Here is an 18,318-nt window from a genome sequence, read left to right on the forward strand (position 1 = left end):
AGCGGGGGATTTGGCCCCGTGGCGACACTAATACACAGCAGCAGAAAGCCCGGCCCTGCTGGTGCCAGCACTGCCCTGTAGCTGAGCCCAGGGCAGGGATCGGGCCCCCCATCTCCCCACCGCCCTGTGCAGGGGTCCTGCAGCTGCCCAGCCTGCCAGCTCCTGGCTGCTGCACGGCTCTGACAACCATAGAGCTGCAAAATCCGCCACTCCTAGAGCTCACGGGCAGAGCTGCTGGTGGGGGATGGAAAAAAAGCAAGCACCTTCCTGTACCCAGCCTCCTCCGGAGCCTGGTGCCAGAGCCCGGCTGCTGGGAGCCCTCCCAGCCCCGCTGGTCCCCGCAGCCAGGCTTGGAGCCCCTGGGGGGTGGGGCTCGGTCCCTGTCTGCAAGGAGAAGACCCCGAAATCCAGCCCCTCCTGGCTGCAGCGGTGAGTGTGCTCGGGGCAGAGGCAGCCCCAGGGGAGGGGAGAGCCCAGAGCAGCGAGCCCAGAGCCGGAGCTTGGGCAGGTCCCTGGGGAGGGGAGGCCGGCTGCAAGCCCTTCTCCACCTGGCTGCAAGGAGAAGCAGCGTTGCCCAGACACCCTCCTGCCCGGACTGGGGTGCTTAGGCATCTCCCATGCATCTGACCCAGCCGGTGCCAGGGAGCACGGTGTTGAGCTCGGCAGCTGGGCTGCAAAGCCCAGAGCCCCAGGGCCTCTGCAAGGAAAAGCTCTTTCACTGCACCCGTATGGTACTGTGGGGGGCAGAGGGGCTCTGGGGGTGAAGAGCATGGCCTGGGGTGTCCAGGGCAAGGAGTGCTGAAGGGGAGCAGGGGCTGGGATCCCCAGGTCCAGGCTGAGGTGCTGGGGGGAGCCTTACAGGATGCCAGCCCTGCGTTACCACCCGGATGCCCAGACCTGGGGCTGCACAGACAGCGACAGGCAGCCCTGCCCCAGGGAGCTCCCATCTGAACAGGCAAAGAGTTCATGGCAAGGCAGTCGGTGGCAAAGCACAGCGTCCTGAGCTGTCCGTGCAGGGCCCAGCAGCTCCCTCCCTGAGCCGTGTCCGATCCCGTTAAGCCCCTTCACCGATGCCATCACCGCCCTCATCCCCCTCTGCTGGGGTTCAGTGCCCTTTCCCCACTGGATCCCCTCCGTGCCCCCCAAGCCCTGCTGTCAGCCACCTGCTTGCTTTACCTCTCTCCCTCGGGCCAGGATTTCCTCCCGCTGAGCCCGACGTGGTCGCCTGGATGGAGCGCGAGGCAGAGCTGCGGGCCCGGGACTCCCAGGACACTGGGGCGGCCGAGCTGCCGGGGGGCACCTACACAGGTGAGGGGGTCAGGGATGGAGGGATGGGGAAAGCTGTCTCAGCAATACTTGCCCCTAGCCCCCAATCCCAGGGCAGCTGAGGGGTCTGGCATGACACCAAATCATTATGCAATGCGCTGCCCTGCTGACAGGTGCATCGTGGCTATTCTAGGCTCCCCGCGGTGAAATCAGGGGCAGACTCAGTGGTGGTGGCTGCTGCTCCTCTCCCTGCTGACCTGTTTTCCAGGGGCACTCAGGGACCACGGCTGGGATGGGACAGGGGAGGGATTGTTTTGCTCATCAGTGCATTCACAGCCTGTATTATTTGTAGAGCAGCTGAATCCCGCAAGCCAAACTGGGGGGGTGGGTCCTATGCAGACAAGGCTCCTGAACCAGCCCGTCCAAGCATCTCTCCTCTCAGCACCCCCCAGCCTGGCTCGGAGACCTACCCAATGCCACTGGCAGAGCGGGGGAGAGAACCCAGGTGGCTTACGGGCCAGCTCAGCCCCCTACATGCCCTCCTTTCTCTGTCCCTCCCAGTGCCCGACGGGCTCCTCACAGACCCCGAAGAGGAGGAGACCCCACCGTTGGGGGACGCAGAGGCCGGCGCACCACCGGAGGCTGCTTCGCCGCCCCCCGCCCTAGCTGGGCAGGCCAGGCCGCGGAGGAAGGCGCCGGCACGGCGGCTGGGCAAGGCGGCACCGTGCGAGCGGGGGCTGCGGAAGCTGCGGGACCTGCTGGTGCTGCGGCGGGCGCCGGCCCGGCTGCGCCCCACCATCTGCGGGGAGTGCGGCAAGGGCTTCAGCCGTAGCTCGGACCTGGTGAGGCACCAGATCACACACACGGGCGAGAAGCCGTACCGCTGCACAGCCTGCGGCAAGGGCTTCAGCCAGCACTCCAACCTGGTGACCCACCAACGCATCCACACGGGCGAGAAGCCCTACCAGTGCCGGGACTGCGGCAAGCGCTTCAGCGAGAGCTCGGCCCTCATCCAGCACCAGCGCACGCACACCGGCGAGCGCCCCTACGCCTGCCCCGACTGCGGCAAGCGCTTCAGTGTCAGCTCCAACCTCATCCGCCACCGCCGCACCCACAGCGACGAGAAGCCCTACATCTGCGTGGAGTGCGGGGAGGCCTTCCGCCACAAGGCCCAGCTCCGGCGCCACCAGAAGCTGCACACTGCCTAGGGGGGTGGGAGAGTAGGAGGGGCATGGGGTCGGGGTGGGGGGCTTGGGGCTTCATTGCAGGGGGTGTTGAGGCATTGGTAGATCTCTCCCTGCTGTGGTGGTAAGGTGTCCAAGGGGATTAGGCACCCTGGCAGGTTGCACCCGTAGGTTTTAGGTGCCATCAGTACTCGTGGTTTCTGATGTCCTCAATCCCTGCTGCTTTTGCTTCTAAATCCTATAAGAAGCTTATGTCTGCTGTACCTAATGCCCTTGGGCTCCTTGGAAAAGCCTTTCAAGCTTCCCTCTGGCCACAGACTCCACCCTGGAGCAACTGCAGCTTTACCAGTAAGACAGGAGGGTGCTCAAGAAGCTGAAACAGCTGGAGGGGGAGATCATCGAGGCAGCACAAACTCACATCCCGGCCAGAAGGAGCCAATGGCAAAGCTGTGAGAGCCCGAGGTACCGAAGAGTGAGCCAGACCCCCATGGAATAGCAGAGCCACACGCTTGCTCCAGCTGCCTCTGTGGATGAGAGGCAAGAACTGGCCCCGTGTCCGACCCATCCCTGACCGAGCGGTGATGCACGACATTTGTTCGCACCTGTTGCCCCAGAGCCACATCCCCAATTCCCGAGGCATGGGCTCGACTTGGGGCTTGGGCTTCAAGTCTCCCTGAGCTCAGCCACGTTGGTCCCGATTCAGGAGAGCGCAAGGTGGAGTCACCTCTCCTGGCTCTAGACATCTCGACTGCTGTGAAGACCCACTCCAGAAGCCTACACATCGTCCCAGGAGCTCGCTGGATGGCGTGAGGATGAAGAGGAAGAAACAACAGATTATTGCTTGCGAGGAAGAGAGCATTCCTTGAGGGAGAAACTAAACCCAGACACAAGGGACAAAGGAGGGGTGTTCTAGGCTGGTAATAGGACTGGCGAAGACACCTACAAGAAACACTGTCAAAGAGAGTGCAACCAGGCATCTGGCAGCCAAAGCAGAGCATGTGGTGCAGACTTCATGGGGTGGCAAGGGACCCCGGGCCCTCTGCATGACACAGGCAGATCCCCATGCGGTGTGGTGGCAGCAGTTGATATAGTGCCTCCTCCGGTGAAAGGAGATCCCTGGAGACCTGCTATAGATAGTGAAATCAGGATGACTCTCTTGGGGAAAAAGCGCTGGAACAAGAGGGAATGTTTCTCTTCAGTAGGAAAATCATCTAGTGGACACTGGGAGACCTACAGACCATCCTTGCTCCTTGGTGGCTTCTCATCTCTCAGCAGAAGTTGCTGGCTCTGATCTAGAAGCAAGAAGAAACCCACCAGCTACCAGGACAAAAGGATTTTGGAAGATCCCAGGGGGTGAATGTCAGGGATTTCTCATTGATGTGGAAGAAAGCGGTGGGGCGGCTTGGAGATCCCAGCTCCGAAACCCAACCCTCAGGTGTCGGCGACACCACGGTGCAAGCGTTGTAAGGAAACAATACATGGAGGATGGTGAAACCCTCAAAATCTCGGCCTCTGACGACGCCTCTCATGGCCTGGGGGACGACTGGAATTTGTTCCTGAAACCAGCTGCCCTCCTCCAGGGTTAAAGGTCTCCAGAAGCTGAGAGTCCAAGGGAAACTTTGGAGGGGTGGGGGGCGCGGAAAAACTCACAGACTCTCACTCTCCCCAGCATGGAGACCTGCCTGGTAAATGGACAGAGACAGACCCAGCGACAAGGGCATTTCCAAATGCGCATATGTATCATAGCGCTGTAACCGAGGCAGATGTTAGTCAGGTCCAAGGCAAACCTGGCGTTGGGTCCTCCCAGGTCGGGGTGTCACTGTATATACGAGTTGCTCGTGCAGCATGGCTAGCCGTGTGGCAGCGTAAAGATAAGCATAGAATAGTTTTGTAGGCAGATCCAAATTAACGTAGCGATGAGGTCGTCAGTGGGGACCCTGAGCTCCGGATAGGTTCATTCCTGTCCTCAGCTCTACAGGAGCTTCTTTTTCAAGCCAGGAATGGGTGGGGTTTTGGGAGACATACCAGCTCCTACTGATCTCAGGCTGGGTTCCTAATTCCCATAGGTGCCTTTGGAAAACGCAAGCACCTAACAGCACCAGCAAGGACCAGCTGCCAAGGTAAGAGCAGGCAATGGAGAATAGTCTGCCTGCTCTTAGCTAAAATAGGCAAGGGGGCCTTTTCCGGACACCCCTTCAGCATGGAGGGGACTAGACAGTCTGGGCATGGGGTGGTTGTACCAGCTGGGCAACGAGGACAAGGGTATCAATGAGCATCCAGGACGTGATGGTCCATATGGCCGATCCGAACTCCTGGATCCCCGATGCCAGCGTGGTAAAAGCCTTGAGTTGCACTAAGTAGCCCAAGAAACACAGCCCCTGCCAGTACAGGGAGGGGATCATGCCTTCCTAGGACTAGGAGCCTTTATGCCTGTATAACTGTTTCCATGCTACAGGGTTGTGCTGGTCTAAACCTACCAGTAAAATAATCCCTGCCCCCCCCCTACCTGTATGGACCGGCATATGTCCTGTAGAGACCAGGCCAAAGGGCGGGTGGCTGGCAGCTGGGCTGAGATGCAAGGGGTGAGTCTGAGTGGAGAACAAGATGGGTCCAATCCCAAGGGACAAGGGGTCTGTGCAGGAGCACAAGTGAGCAACGGGAACACAGTTGCTCCCATCTCAAAAGGGGTGGAGAAGGGGGGCGAGCACAAAGCTGAAGCCTGTGGGAAGGGGTCCTGATCCTGCCCAGGGCACGTCCCCATGCAGAATGGCACTGGGTTTTCAAGTGGCTTAGTGAAACGGGGGCATGAGATAGGAGGTCTTCTGGTATCTGCCAGGCTGGTCTGGCTGCAGCTCGTTAGGCCTGGTTCGTACGAGCTGTGCTGAGATGGTTTGACGGATACCTGGGGCAAGTCTGAGCTGCTGCAAGCAGCTGCAGGGCACGGTGCCCACTCCCTGCCATGGTACAAACCCAGCCATGTGACACCCGAAGTGTGGCAGTGGGTAAAATGTGTTTGCACGGCATGGTGAGATACCTGCCAGTGGTGCTGAAGGACTCGGGGGGCTATCTCCCTTGCTCCTTCCTGCTGCATCCTTTAATCCGTCTGTCTCCCGCCAGCCTGCCCCAGGCTTTCAGCAGAGCTGAAGTGGCAGCGTCCGCACCAGTTGCGACCCAGCGAATCCAGGTGGAGGGAAACACATCCAGGGAACTACTCCAAGTGCGATAGAGCAGCAGCAGCCGGGCTGCTCAGGCTAGGGCAAGTGTATGGCGGTTGGTAGGTGCTGAATAGTGCATAGGACTTTGGCTAAATGAACCTGTGGCTACTGTTTTCTAATCAATAAAACAGCCTGTTCCGCGACTGCCTGGCTTCTCTGATGTCTCTGCCAGTGCTGGGCTGCAAAACTGTGAGATCCGGATTCAAAATCCTGAGATGGCACCTTCATTGGGGGGTGACATCATCACTGCAGGGTGACGTCATCATCAGGGGGAGACACCATCATGGGGAGGTGACTTTTTTTTATGCCACGTGAGCCTTGGGAGGAGCGAGGAATGGTTTCTTGCTCTGCCCTGCAAGAAGGAAGGGGAGAAATGTCTATTCTTAGTAGGCTCTTAGGTGCTGTGTGGTTCCTGCTGCACGTGCCAGCAGCACCACCCTCCCCTGGGTGGCCAATTCTCCAGGGGGGAGTCTGGCTCTTCCCAGGGGCATCGCTGACCTGCCAGCTGCTTGGATGGGCTCCCTGGAGCTGATTGCGCCCGAGCTGCCTCTGATCACAGCAGGGAGATTCCTTGAGGCCAGTGCTGGGGTGCAGGGAAGCAGGCGTGACCCTCTCCCCCTGCCTCAATAGCAGCAGGCGTGGAGAAGGGGGGCAAGCACAAAGCTGAAGCCTGTGGGAAGCGGTCCTGATCCTGGAGTCTGCTCCTAAGGCCCAGCTGTATCTGCAGCCACAATTCTTGGGAGCCGGGCGAAGCTGCCAGGAGGGACAGGGCCCCTGGGCAGGACTTGGAGGTGATCTGGAGCAGGTTCCAGGTTCCCAGGGCTCAGGAGTAGGGAGACTTTTAAAAAGCCCCATCTCCTGGAGTCCTGTTATTTCAACACCAGCCCCAAGTAACACTTTATAGGCTGCAGAGTTGGTTTCTTGACCCAGCCTACTTTCAAGCCAGGGTATGTCTAGACATAGAGCTGAGCAGTGTCTGATTAATCTCACCCATGTTTCAGCCACAGACAGCGGCGCCACGATCCCCAGCGGCCCAGCTGGTCACATGTGGCAGGGGACCTGGCCACCAGCCGTAGATCTGGAGTGCCAACGAAGCCCATGGTGGCCAGCCTGGGACCCCGCCTGCCTGCATGCGATGAGGAAATCCAAATGCAGGCCTACTCCTTGGACCCCCAAGTGGGGACCACACGTGGCTGGGGAGAGGAAGCAGGGGTTGTGGTTCCCTCCTATCCCCCAGCTCTGTGTGGCGGGGAGGTGAGCTGGGTGCTGTCAAAGCGAACATCTAGCCTTTTGGGCCGCCAGGCTCCTACACAGTATGGCTAGGACCATGCAAGTTCCTTTTTTTTCCAGGACTTGTGCACACAAGAGGGTTTCATGTTTTAAAAGGCTGGATTTAAAGCAACTGGGAGAACTCGGCGCAAAACCCCTGCCTCAGCATGGATTCGGGTGAAAAGGCAGCTTCCTCCGAGTAACGGGGAAGCAGTGGAGTTCAACTGGAGTAAGTGCGAACCCACATGCCTGATTCAGCTAAGCCGGTTTCAAATTGATTCGGGGCCAAGGCTTCTCAAGTGCCCCTTCCACCAGGGCACTTGCCACAGGGAGGCAACCGGCCATGCCAGCCTCTGCAGCTTTAGACCTCGTCCTCGCAAAGGCCACAGCAGACGCCTGCATTTTCACCTGGACTGCAACATCCCTTCCTGCAGCCTTGTCTGAGCTATTCCCACAACCCCACCGTCAGCCCCGTTGAATGATACCTAGACACCTGGAGCCCCCCAACCTGTCCCAGGCAAAGCTGGGAGCCAAGGGCTGGCAGTGCCCGCCGCTGCAAGGGGTGCTAAATGCACTTGAGAGATCCCAGGCAGAGGCTGTGCCCCCCACCGCAGAGGAAGCCGACCTCCCTACCCCCCAGTTTGTGCCAGTCTGACCATAAGCTAAAATCCCTTCCTGACCCAATGCAGCGGCGGGCTGACCCTAAGCGCAGGGGCAAGACCCTCCACCTGGGAATCCCTGGGTTCATGTCCCAGCAGGACCCATTGGCACAGCCCAGTTACAACCCCCAGCCAACACCCCATGCAGCAGAGGAAGGTCATCCCCCCCCCCCCCCCCCCCCCCAGCTTTAGCAAAAAGAGAGGGGGTGGGGATGGAAATCGCGCCCTCAGAGGGCCCCAAGTGACAGCTGGCAAAGCCCAGAGGCCTGGAAAAAACCATCCCCTTGAGCAAGACGCAGCTTGCACACTAAGTCTCCAACCCAAATAGGATGAAGGGGTCATCCTCACCCCCCTGCCCCCAAATCTTTCGTGCCTTGCTGCTTCAGGAGGAGCCCTGCCGTGCTCCTGCCCCTCTCAGGGCGGCTCAATCCCCAGCTCCCGGAGTCCTGGGACGGGCGGGTTCGGGGTCTGCACGGAGCAGCGCGAACGGCCCCACGTGCCCCCGAGAAGCCGGGGCGGCCCCGCGGGTGGGTGCCGACACGCGTGGGAGCCGCCGGCAGCGGGCGCTGGGGGGCAGCGCAGGGACCCTGGGCTCGCAGCCCCGCCGCGCCGCCTCCAAGCCCGGCCCCGGCCCCAGCCCCAGCCCGGGGCGGCGAGATCCGGCGGCTCCCGGCGCTCGCGGGCGGAGATCGGCCGGGACCTTCCTGTTCCCGGCCTGCGCGGCCGCCTGCCCCCGCAGCCCGCAGCCCGGAGCCCGGCGGCAGCGGTGAGCCGGGCGGCGCGGGGAGGCCGGGAGGCGCGGGGCGCGCGGCCCGGCTGCGGCCCCCGGGCCTGGGGCTCCCTGGGCGGGGGCGGGGGCGCGGACCCGGTGTGCGCGGGGGCGCGTGCTGTGCACATGTGTGTGCACGCATGCACGCGCCTGTGTGTGTGTGTGTGTGTGCGTGCGCGCGCGGGGGGGGGCAGTATGCGCGTGGACATGCGATGTGTGCATGCGCGTGTGTGTGCATGTAGGTGAGTGTGCGTGCGTATTGCGGTGCCTGTACATAACGTGCACACGTCATGTGTGCATATGGAGGTGCATGTGTGGCCGTGGATGCGTGTGTGCACACTGTGCGCGTGTAGGGGGGGCATGTGTGTGCATGTACGTGCTATGCACATGTGTACGTGTGTGGGGGGTATGTATGTGTGTGTACATACTATGCACACGTGTGTGCATATGTGGGTATGTATGCATCGGTGCATGCTATGTCTACATGTGTGCATATGCGTGTGCATGTGTGTGGGGGGGTATGTATGTTTGTGCACACACTGGACACGCATGTGCATAGGTATGTGCACTGTACATACAATGTATGCGTGTGTTCATATGCAGATATGTATGTTTGTACACACTGCACAGACGTGTGCATATGTATGTGCATGTGTGGGGATGTGAGTGCTTGTATGTACTATGCACGTGTGTGCCTATGTATGTGTGTGGGGGCATGTATACGTGTGAACATACTTTGCACAGGTGTGTGCTTATGGGTCTGTGTGTGGGTATGTATGTGCGTGTACACAGGATATGCACATGTGTATATATGTATGCACACATGTCTATTTATACACAGGGTGTGCATTTGTATGCACGCATGTGTGTCTACACTGCATGTGCCAAGCCCCCCCCCCCCTCCCCCCCCCCCAGAGCAGGCCGGTCTCCCCTGTCGCAGCCTGGCTGCCATCTCCTGGGCTCCAGCCTTGAGGCCCAGTCCCAGAACCAGGCCCGCTCCCTGGGCCGTGACCCCCCCAGGGACCAGAGCAGGGAAGGGGAACCCAAGGGGGTACAGAGCCAGGCCGAGCGGGGCTGGGCCTGGGCTCACAGCCTTCCTGAGAGCTGGGACACCCTTCGCACGCTTCTGCAAGAGGCAGCATGGTGCACCCGGGTCCCACACAGAGGGTTAAGCAGTGGAAAGAGGAAGTGTCAGTCTGGCAGGGAGAACTGGCGGCTTGGCAGTGCCCTTCCTGGGCCAGAGAAAGCAGGAGGGGGAGCTGGGCTAACAGCAGAGAGAACAAAGTGTGTGTATTGCCCAAAAGCCCTTGGCCTGAAGCGATGGACTGCCAGAGGCCAGGAGGTACTTTACAGCCCTTGCCTCCAAAGTAGAGTGCTCTCATTTGCAGATTGCCAATACACAGGCTTTGTTCTCTCTCTCTCCAGCTCAGGCTTCAATCCCCTTCTCCCTCTGAACCAGTTATCTGGGAGGTGCCACCCTGTCCTGCCCTGCCCCGCTGCAGCCCTGGGCCTCAGACCTGCTCTGGCATCTCCCAGCCTCTAGTGCAGCCTGGCTCCAGCCCCACTTCCAGGCTGTTGAACCCCAGCTTTTTGGGGGGGAAGAAATGGAAACTTTTCCTCTAAAATGAACCAACTCAGCTCCACAAAAGCCAGTGGGCCCTTTTCACCAACCTCTGCCTCGGAGACGCCACCAGCCATTGGAGACAACATCTCAGCAGTGCTCCTTGTGGCTTTCTCTGCGTCGGGGTCCTTGAACCCCTGAGCCCCCTTGAACCTTAACCCTAACCGTCTCTGCATCAGTGTCCTTGAACCCCTGAACCCTCTTGAACCCTAACCCTTTTTCTGCATCAGGGTCCATGAACCCCTGAGCCCCCTTAAACCCTAACCCTTTCTGTGCATCAGTGTCCTTAAACCCCTGAGCCCCATTGAACCCTAACCCTGTCCTGCACAGGGGTCTTTAAAACCCTGCACGCCATTGAACCCTAACCCTAATCCTTTCCTGCATTGGGGTCCTTGAACCCCTGAACCCCCTTAAACCCTAACCCTTTCTGTGCATCAGTGTCCTTGAACCCCACTGAACCCTAACCCTTTCCTGCATAGGGGTCTTCAAACCCCTGAACCCCATTGAACCCTAACCTTTGGGGTCCTTGAACCTCTGAACCCCCTTAAACCCTAACCCTTTCTGTGCATCAGTGTCCTTGACCCCTAACCTTTTCCTGCATAGGGGTCTTTAAACCCTTGAACCCCACTGAACCCTAACCCTTTCCTGCATTGGGGTCCTTGAACCCCTGAACTCCCTTAAACCTTAACCCTTTCTGTGCATCAGTGTCCTTGACCCCCTGCGCCCCATTGAACCCTAACCCTTTCCCGCACCGGGGTCTTTAAATCCCTGAACCCCATTGAACCCTAACTGTAACCCTTTCCTGCATTGGGGTCTTTAAACCCCTGAACCCCATTGAACCCTAACATTAATCCTTTCCTGCATTGGGGTCCTTGAACCCCTGAACCCCCTTAAACCTTAACCCTTTCTGCGCATCAGTGTCCTGGACCCCCTGTGCCCCCTTGAACCCTAACCCTTTCCCGCACCGGGGTCCTGGGACCCCTGGGTGAACCCCATCTCTCGGGGCCGGCGGGGCTTGCCGGGTCACTGCAGCCCGCGGGCCCCGCGGCGGCGGCGTTGACTCTGGAGCCGAACGACGGCGGCGCGGGGCTGCCCGGGGGGCGGGGGGCGGGCGCGGGGGCGGGGCGGGGCCGGGGGAGGAGCCGCGGGCGGCGGCCTGGAGCCGGGCCCCGCCGACCCTCCGCGACGCGCCGCGCCGCGCCTCCGCCGCGGCCCCGGTGAGGCCGCGCCGGGCCCGGCTCCTTTGTGCCCGCGCCCGCCTCCCGCGGGCCCTGCGGCGGCTGGTGGCGGGGCAGGCTCCGGGCCGGGCGCGGCGGAGGCCGGGGCGCCGGTGACTCCCGGGCTGTGCCCCTGCAGGTGCCTCCCCCATGGAGCAGGAGGATCCGTGCGCGGCGGAGCTGCAGGACTCGGACGACGGCAGCCTCGTCCGGAGGGTCTACATAGGTGAGACCCGCGCTGGGGGCGTCCGCGCGCGCCGACGGCGCCGGACGCCGGGCTAGCCGGGGAGCGAGGGCAGGGCGGCTGCGCCCACCGGGGCACGCGCGGGGGACCGTGCCCTGCTCGGGCGGCGGAGGCGAGGGGGTCGGCCCCGAGCCCCCCGCGCTGACTCCTCCCTGCCTTGCAGCCGACGACGGCATCGTGAGCGACTGCGAGGATCTGCAGGACGAGATCATCCAGACCATCGTCCCGCACAGCCCGCTGCCCCGCAAGCCCCGGCGGAAAGCGCCCCCGCCGCACCACGACGGCCCCCCGGCTTGGGCTGGGGGTGACCTGGAGGGCGGCTCAACCTGCCTGGCGGGCCCCCAGCCGGACGTGGCAGGCGGCTACGGTGCGGAGGCAGGCGAGGGCGCGGGGGGTGGCGTGGCAGTGTCGGCCCGCGCCCGCGGCGGGGGACGGCCGCGCCCCTTCATTTGCAACGAATGCGGGAAGAGCTTCAGCCACTGGTCCAAGCTGCTGCGGCACCAGCGCACGCACACGGGCGAGAGGCCTAGCACCTGCACCGACTGCGGCAAGAGCTTCAGCCAGAACTCGCACCTGGTGCAGCACCGGCGCACGCACACGGGCGAGAAGCCCTACGCCTGCCGGGACTGCGGCAAGCGCTTCAGCTGGAGCTCCAACCTCATCCAGCACCAGCGCATACACACGGGCGAGAAGCCGTACGCCTGCGGGGAGTGCGGCAAGAGCTTCACTCAGAGCAAGAACCTCATCAAGCACCAGCGCACACACTCGGGCGCCCGCCCCCACCGCTGCCCCGACTGCGGCCGCGGCTTCGCCCAGAGCACCAACCTGCTCAAGCACCAGCGCGTGCATGCCGCCCGCCCGGCCCTCGCCTGCCCCGACTGCCCCCAGGCCTTCCGCGAGGGCGCCGAGCTGGAGCGACACCGGGCCGAGGCCCACGGCCATGAGCCCTACATCTGCGTGGAGTGCGGGGAGAGCTTCTCCAAGAGTGCCACGCTCAACCGACACAAGCGGGTGGTGCACAAGCCCCTTTTTGTGCGCTGAGCCCGGAGCTGGGGCCAGGGCCATCCTGTGGCACTGGAGGATGCTGCTGAGTGGGGCTGGCCACGAGATCCACGCGCACTGAGCAGGCCCAGCCACGGAGCCAGCCATGGATTTGCTGGATGTGGCTACAGCTCATCACTTGGCCACCTATGGGCTTGGCATGCCTGGAGCGTGACTGCGGCTGTCACGTGGCCCTACTGGATGCTGCTGAATAGGGTTGGCCATGGGATCCAGAGGCCTTGAGCAGGGCTGGCCACGGAATAACTGGACGTGGCCAGAGCTCATGGACTTGGCTGCCCATGGGATCAGCAAATCCCAAGAGTGACTCTGGCTGTCCCATGGCCCCATAGGATGCTGCTGAATGGCCCTACCATGGGATCCACAGGCATTGATCATGGCTAGACACAAGTCGCTGAACGTGGCCACAGCGCATCACTTGACTGCCCACTGGATTAGCACGACTGGAGCAGTCACGTGGCCATGTAGTATGCTACTGAGCCTGCCTGTCACAGGGCTGCTGCATGTGGCCGCGGACATCCAGCCACATCACCCCATGCCCAGCAGGACTGCCAGCCACGTGACCACCCTCAGGATGGCTGAAACAGGCCATCTGCTGCATCACTACGAACGTGGACACCTCCTGGATCGCCAGGCGGGGCTGCTGGCCTATCCGTGGCACTGACACGTGGCTGGCCATGGCCAAAGCCTTTGGAACCCAGACCTCAGAAAACCCATAAGGGACAGAGCCTATAGATACTATGGGGTAGGGGGGCGGGGAGTGCTTAAGGTAGAAGCCATAATACTCCACAAGGCGGCTGCTCAGCCCCGGCACAGCCGGGCAAGGGCGTCCTCTCCTGGCAGGAGGTGGCACAATGGCGCGTGGCTAGACGGGGCCTTGTCTGTAGAATAAAGTTCTCCTGTTCGGGGAGTGTGGCTGGTTTGTGACTTGGGGGAGGGGGCACTGGATGGGAGAGAGGGAGCAGGGGTGGAGGGATCACACCGATCTCCCCTGAGAGGGGTTGACTCCAGAACTGGCACCAACCAAGCCTTAAACAACGGTGAGGAATGGGTGGTAAGCAGCAGCCCTGCCCATGCTGTGTCCCCCATGGGCAGGGCAGGGCAGGGCAAGGCTCGGTGGTGGGGCAGAGGAATGTACCTCTCCAGGAGTTGTCCCCCTGCCCCCCAGACCTGGACTGGCTGCAGGGGGGCGACAGGTGCCTGCAGCAGGAGACTTCCCTGCAGCAAGCAATGATCAGTGCTGCACCAGAGGCAGCTGGGAAGAGCCCTAGCTTTGTGGCCCAGGCAGGTGCTTGGCTCCAGACAGGGCCCAAGACACCTTCAAAGGAGCTGCAGGGACCCCCATTCTCCCGCTCCCTAGGAGTGTCCCCCAGTCTGGGGAGGATGTGGTGCTGAAGCTTTACATGCTGCTCAAAGACTGGCAGGGATCATCCTGCCCCTCTCCTGTGGCCTCTAGCCAGTGCCTGACTCCAGCTGCTTCTTGAAGCAGGGGAGCATAGGCACTGCTCATCAGAGCCCTGGGCTTGGACCCTGCTCCTAGTGGAGGGGAAAGGGGGTACCAGGGCCTGGCTCCCTTCCAGAGCTGCCCACCCTCAGGGCTACTCCTGCCACAGCTCAATGGGTTTCCCATTTCCCCCCCGAAAGGGTGCAGGAGCCTGGAAGCAGAGCTCTGCCCTGTGGCAACCGCAGCGCTGGCCCCTCACCTGTGTCCCAGCTCCAAGTAGAGACCCATGTCCCCACCTCCACCCCCAACACCAACCTACTGTCCCACTAGCCTGGGAACAGCTTCTCCTTATCCCTGCCTTTTCCAGCCCCCTCTGCCTCCCAACAAAAAGCTCATGGACACAGACAACGCTGGTTCTCCATTCTTTATTTCTCCCAGACACCAACAGCATGTGCAACATATAAAAAAAAGGAGGGGGGGGTCCCCTGGGTGGACACGGCACATATGTGACAGGACAGAATCTGCACGGCCTCCCGCAGGGGGCAGGGGCTCCATAGCTCCGTCCCCAGCAGCTTCTTGGCTTCTGCCTGACTGCAATGTCCCCAGGCGAGGCTGAGGGCTAGCGCAGGCCACGGCTGAGGGCTATGCCTTGGTGGTGGCTGCCTGTGAGGCTCCCACGGCTGCGAGCTGCTGGATCTTCTGGCTCAAAACCTCTGCCACAACTGCAAGGGGGAAAGGTGCATGGTGAGCAGAGCTGGCATCAACTGTGGACAAGGCCCTGGTGCCAGACCTGGGCTGCCCATGCCTACCTTGCTTCATGGTGTGCTTCTCCTGCAGCGCCGGCTGGATCTTCTCCATCTGCTTCGTCAGGAAATCGATCTTCCGCTTGAAGAAATCCCGGGCATTGTCAGCCGACTGCAAAAGGGAAGAGGTTGCGAGATCCCCACTTCTAGGCATGTAACATGGCAAACACTGGGCCACCCAGGTAGCCAGGTGCTATCAGTGAACCCTGCATCTGTGCAGGCGGTTGGATTAGGAGACCCTGGAATCCCCCAGACCTGGATCCTACCAGGGACATGGCCAGTCACTTGTGAAGCAGCTGGACTTTGCACAGAGATGGGTTGGGGAGGGATTAAACAGAGTTTCCTGGGCAGGTATGACCCCCTCCCAGCCCAGAGCCCCTCTCACCTTTTCTACGTAGTAGCCAGTCCCCACGTCGATGAGGACGTGGTTGACATCTGAGAGCTTCCCCGGCACATACATCTGATGGGGTTAAGGAAAGCCCAGGTGGGGGGGGGGGGGGGGGGGCTGTATAAGAGCAGCACAGTTATACTGGGGGCTACCAGCTGAACTCTGGGGGCCAGGTGAGTTGTGTTACGGCCCTAAGGCCCTGCCCTGGCTCAGCCTGCTGTGCTGGGTGCCACACACCGAGTGAGAGCATAGCTGCCCCAGGAGCTCACTGCCTAACCACACTGGATGCGAGGAAGTGACCCGCTCTAACTGTCTCAGCCAGTGCCCCAGCCACCAGTGTGACCCCTGCTAATAAAGCCCCCTGGAGGGCTGAGCAGGCTGCTTCCTGGGGCCTGAAGGGTTAAGGGGTAGATCAGTACAGGCTGCACACGCCGGCTGGAGGATACCGAGCTGGTAAGTGGGACCAGCAGCTCTTTCCCTGTGGAGGCAAAGCAAATGTCAGTGCTTTTAATTACCAACCCCCCTTGCAGCACTGGGGGGGGCTGGCAACCAGCAGCAGGACACACGGGGCCCTGCGGGGCTGGGACACCTGCAGCTCTGCAGGGGAAGGACGTGGAGCAAGGGCCTGGAGCCGTGTAAGCAAAGCCCAAGGCCACGGGGAACCTGAGCGGAGACTGCCCTGCCCTGGGCTGTGAATCAGCGCAGCAGCGGCAGAGGCAGGGAAAGAACCCGGGAGTCCCGGCTGCCAGGCAGACGCCCTCCCCTGGGGATCTGGGTGCGAGGGAAGACGGCTCCAGGTGGCAGCAAGCCCAGGAAGGCGCGTGGGGCCAAACCGGGTGGGGCTGGGCCCAGTGCTGCTTTGCCCAGGGGCACCGGCATGACAGCGCCTCCTCCGGGGGGGCGGGGGAAGGCCGGGGGCACTCGCCTTCGTTGCTTTTGTTGAGCACGTTGAGACAGTCCTTGGCTTCCACGTACTTGTTCTGCACCACCTTGAGCTGAGCAATGGACGTGGACAGGAACTCCACCTCCTGCGGGGGCCGCACAGCCGGGAGATCAGCCCCCCGCGCACGGGCCGGCAGCCGAGGGGACAGCCCTCCCGGGACCCCGGGGCAGGGGAAAGACCCCGGGGGGGATGATAGGGGCAGGGGAGGGCCCAACACTGCCCACAGGGGGTTAATGGGGGGGAGGTCTGCATCAGTGCATGGAGGGGTCAGACTGGGGGGGGGAGGGACCCAACACTGCCCACAGGGGGTTAATGGGGGGGAGGTCTGCATCAGTGCATGGAGGGGTCAGACTGGGGGGGGGAGGGACCCAGCACTGTTCACAAGGGGTTAATGGGGGAGTCTGCATCAGTGCATGGAGGGGTCAGACTGGGGGGGGAGGGACCCAGCACTGTTCACAAGGGGTTAATGGGGGGGTCTGCATCAGTGCATGGAGGGGTCAGACGGGGGGGGGTCAGGGACCCAGCACTGCCCACAAGGGGTTAATGGGGGGAGGTAGGTCTGCATCAGTGCATGGGAGGATCAGACCCTGGAGGGGGGCGTAGGGACCCAGGCCTGTCCACAAGGCGTTAACGGGGGGGGGGGGCAGCAGAGCGGGGTGCTGAAGGGGTTAATGCCCCCCTCCCGGGGGCGGGGCCTGCCCGGGCCGACCTGGTCCAGCTGGCTCTTGACCACCTCGAGCTGCGGCAGCGACAGCTCCGCCATGTTCACCTGCGCCATCTTGGTGGAGGGGGGGGGGCACGGCGCCGCTCTGGCCCGCGGCCGCCGAGCTCGATGGTGTGCCCCGCCCCTCCCGTCGCGCTCCTCTCTATGGTTAGCCCTGGGAAGAGCGGCGGCGGCCGTGCTTCCTTCCGGCCGCTATTGGTATGCGAAGGGGTGGGACCTTTTTCTCAACTTCCGCCCTCCTTTTCCTCGCTTCGTGGGGGACTTATTTTCCAACTTCCGGCCGCCATTGCTGGGGGGGGGGCGGTGATGCTCCAGACGGGGACAGGGAAGTGCAAGGAAAGCCCGGGCGGGCCAGGCTTTAAGAGGAACATTTGCATATGCAAATGATGGGTTGCACGTGGGATATATTTGCCTATGCAAACGACGGGGTAGGCACGTGGGATATATTTACTTATGCAAATCAATGGGCGCACATGGATGTAGCTGCATATGCAAATGAGGGGATGCACATGAGGTATAGCTACGTATGCAAATTAAGGGGCGCGCGTGGGGCATAGATTTAGAGCCCATGAGGGTGGGAATGATTACTCACTTCCCTGGACCTCCTGGCAGCACTCCTACCAGTGCAGCCCAGGGCAACAAGGGCACTTTCAGCTTCACCCCCAGCTCCTTTTCTGCAGAGCTGCTGCCCACCCAGTCAGCCCCCCACCTGCACCGGTGCATGGGATTGCTCTGTTCTAAGTGCAGGACTTTGCACTTGTCCTTGTTGACCCTCATGAGATTGCTTTCGGCCCAATCCTCCAATCTTTTGAGGTCTCTCTGAATCCTGGCCCAACCCTCCAGCGTATCTACCTCTCCCTGCAGCCTGGTGTCATTTGCAAACTTGCTGAGGGCGCGCTCGGTGCCATCTTCCAGACTGCTGATGAGGATATTGAACAAAACTGGCCTCATGAGGACGGTCCACTTGACACCGGCTAGCGGCTAGCCGTTAAGCCACTGATTATTAACCTGAACCCAACAACTGGTACTGTGTCGAGTTCTGGGCACCCCACTTCAAGAGGGATGTGGACAACATTGAGAGGGTCCAGAGGAGGGCCACCCGCACGATCCGGGGACAGCAGGGCAGGCCCTACGAGGAGAGGCTACGGGACCTGAACCTGTTCAGCCTTCACAAGAGAAGGCTGAGGGGGGACCTGGTGCCCATCTATAAACTCACTAGGGGGGACCAGAAGGGTTTAGGGGAGACCATGTTTCCCCCAGCGCCCCCCAGAATAACAAGGAAAAACGGCCACAAGTTGTTGGAGAGTAGGTTTAGATTAGACATCTGTAAGAACTACTTCACGGTCAGGGCAGCTAGGATCGGGAACCAACTTCCAAGGGACGTGGTGCTGGCTCCTACCCTGGGGGTCTTTAAGAGGAGGCTTGATGCCTACCTGGCCGGGGTCATTTGAGCCCAGTTTTTTTCCTGCCAAGGCAGGAGGCCTAGGATCTGCAAGGTCCTTTCCTACCCGAC

General features: G+C 61.4%; 2 protein-coding genes across 2 annotated transcripts; one reads left to right on the forward strand and one right to left on the reverse strand.

The window, feature by feature from the left end:
- Positions 1–177: 177 nt before the first annotated feature.
- On the forward strand, positions 178–13,413 carry LOC102574645 (zinc finger protein 835). The gene is made up of 6 exons (XM_059719054.1): positions 178–1,308; positions 1,828–2,472; positions 2,768–2,798; positions 7,929–8,359; positions 11,340–11,426; positions 11,608–13,413. Exons 1-6 carry the CDS (start codon positions 1,071–1,073, stop codon positions 12,483–12,485), a joined length of 2,310 nt encoding a protein of 769 aa, XP_059575037.1. The 5' UTR covers positions 178–1,070; the 3' UTR covers positions 12,486–13,413.
- Positions 13,414–14,356: 943 nt separating this feature from the next.
- PFDN5 (prefoldin subunit 5) lies at positions 14,357–16,897 on the reverse strand. Its single transcript, XM_006278649.4, has 6 exons — positions 16,791–16,897; positions 16,064–16,166; positions 15,585–15,616; positions 15,136–15,210; positions 14,757–14,862; positions 14,357–14,669 (listed from the first exon to the last, which is right to left on the reverse strand). Exons 1-6 carry the CDS (start codon positions 16,857–16,859, stop codon positions 14,590–14,592), a joined length of 465 nt encoding a protein of 154 aa, XP_006278711.1. The 5' UTR covers positions 16,860–16,897; the 3' UTR covers positions 14,357–14,589.
- Positions 16,898–18,318: the final 1,421 nt, after the last annotated feature.

The sequence above is a fragment of the Alligator mississippiensis genome, chromosome 15, assembly GCF_030867095.1.
Source record: "Alligator mississippiensis isolate rAllMis1 chromosome 15, rAllMis1, whole genome shotgun sequence".
Taxonomy (NCBI): Eukaryota; Metazoa; Chordata; order Crocodylia; family Alligatoridae; genus Alligator; species Alligator mississippiensis.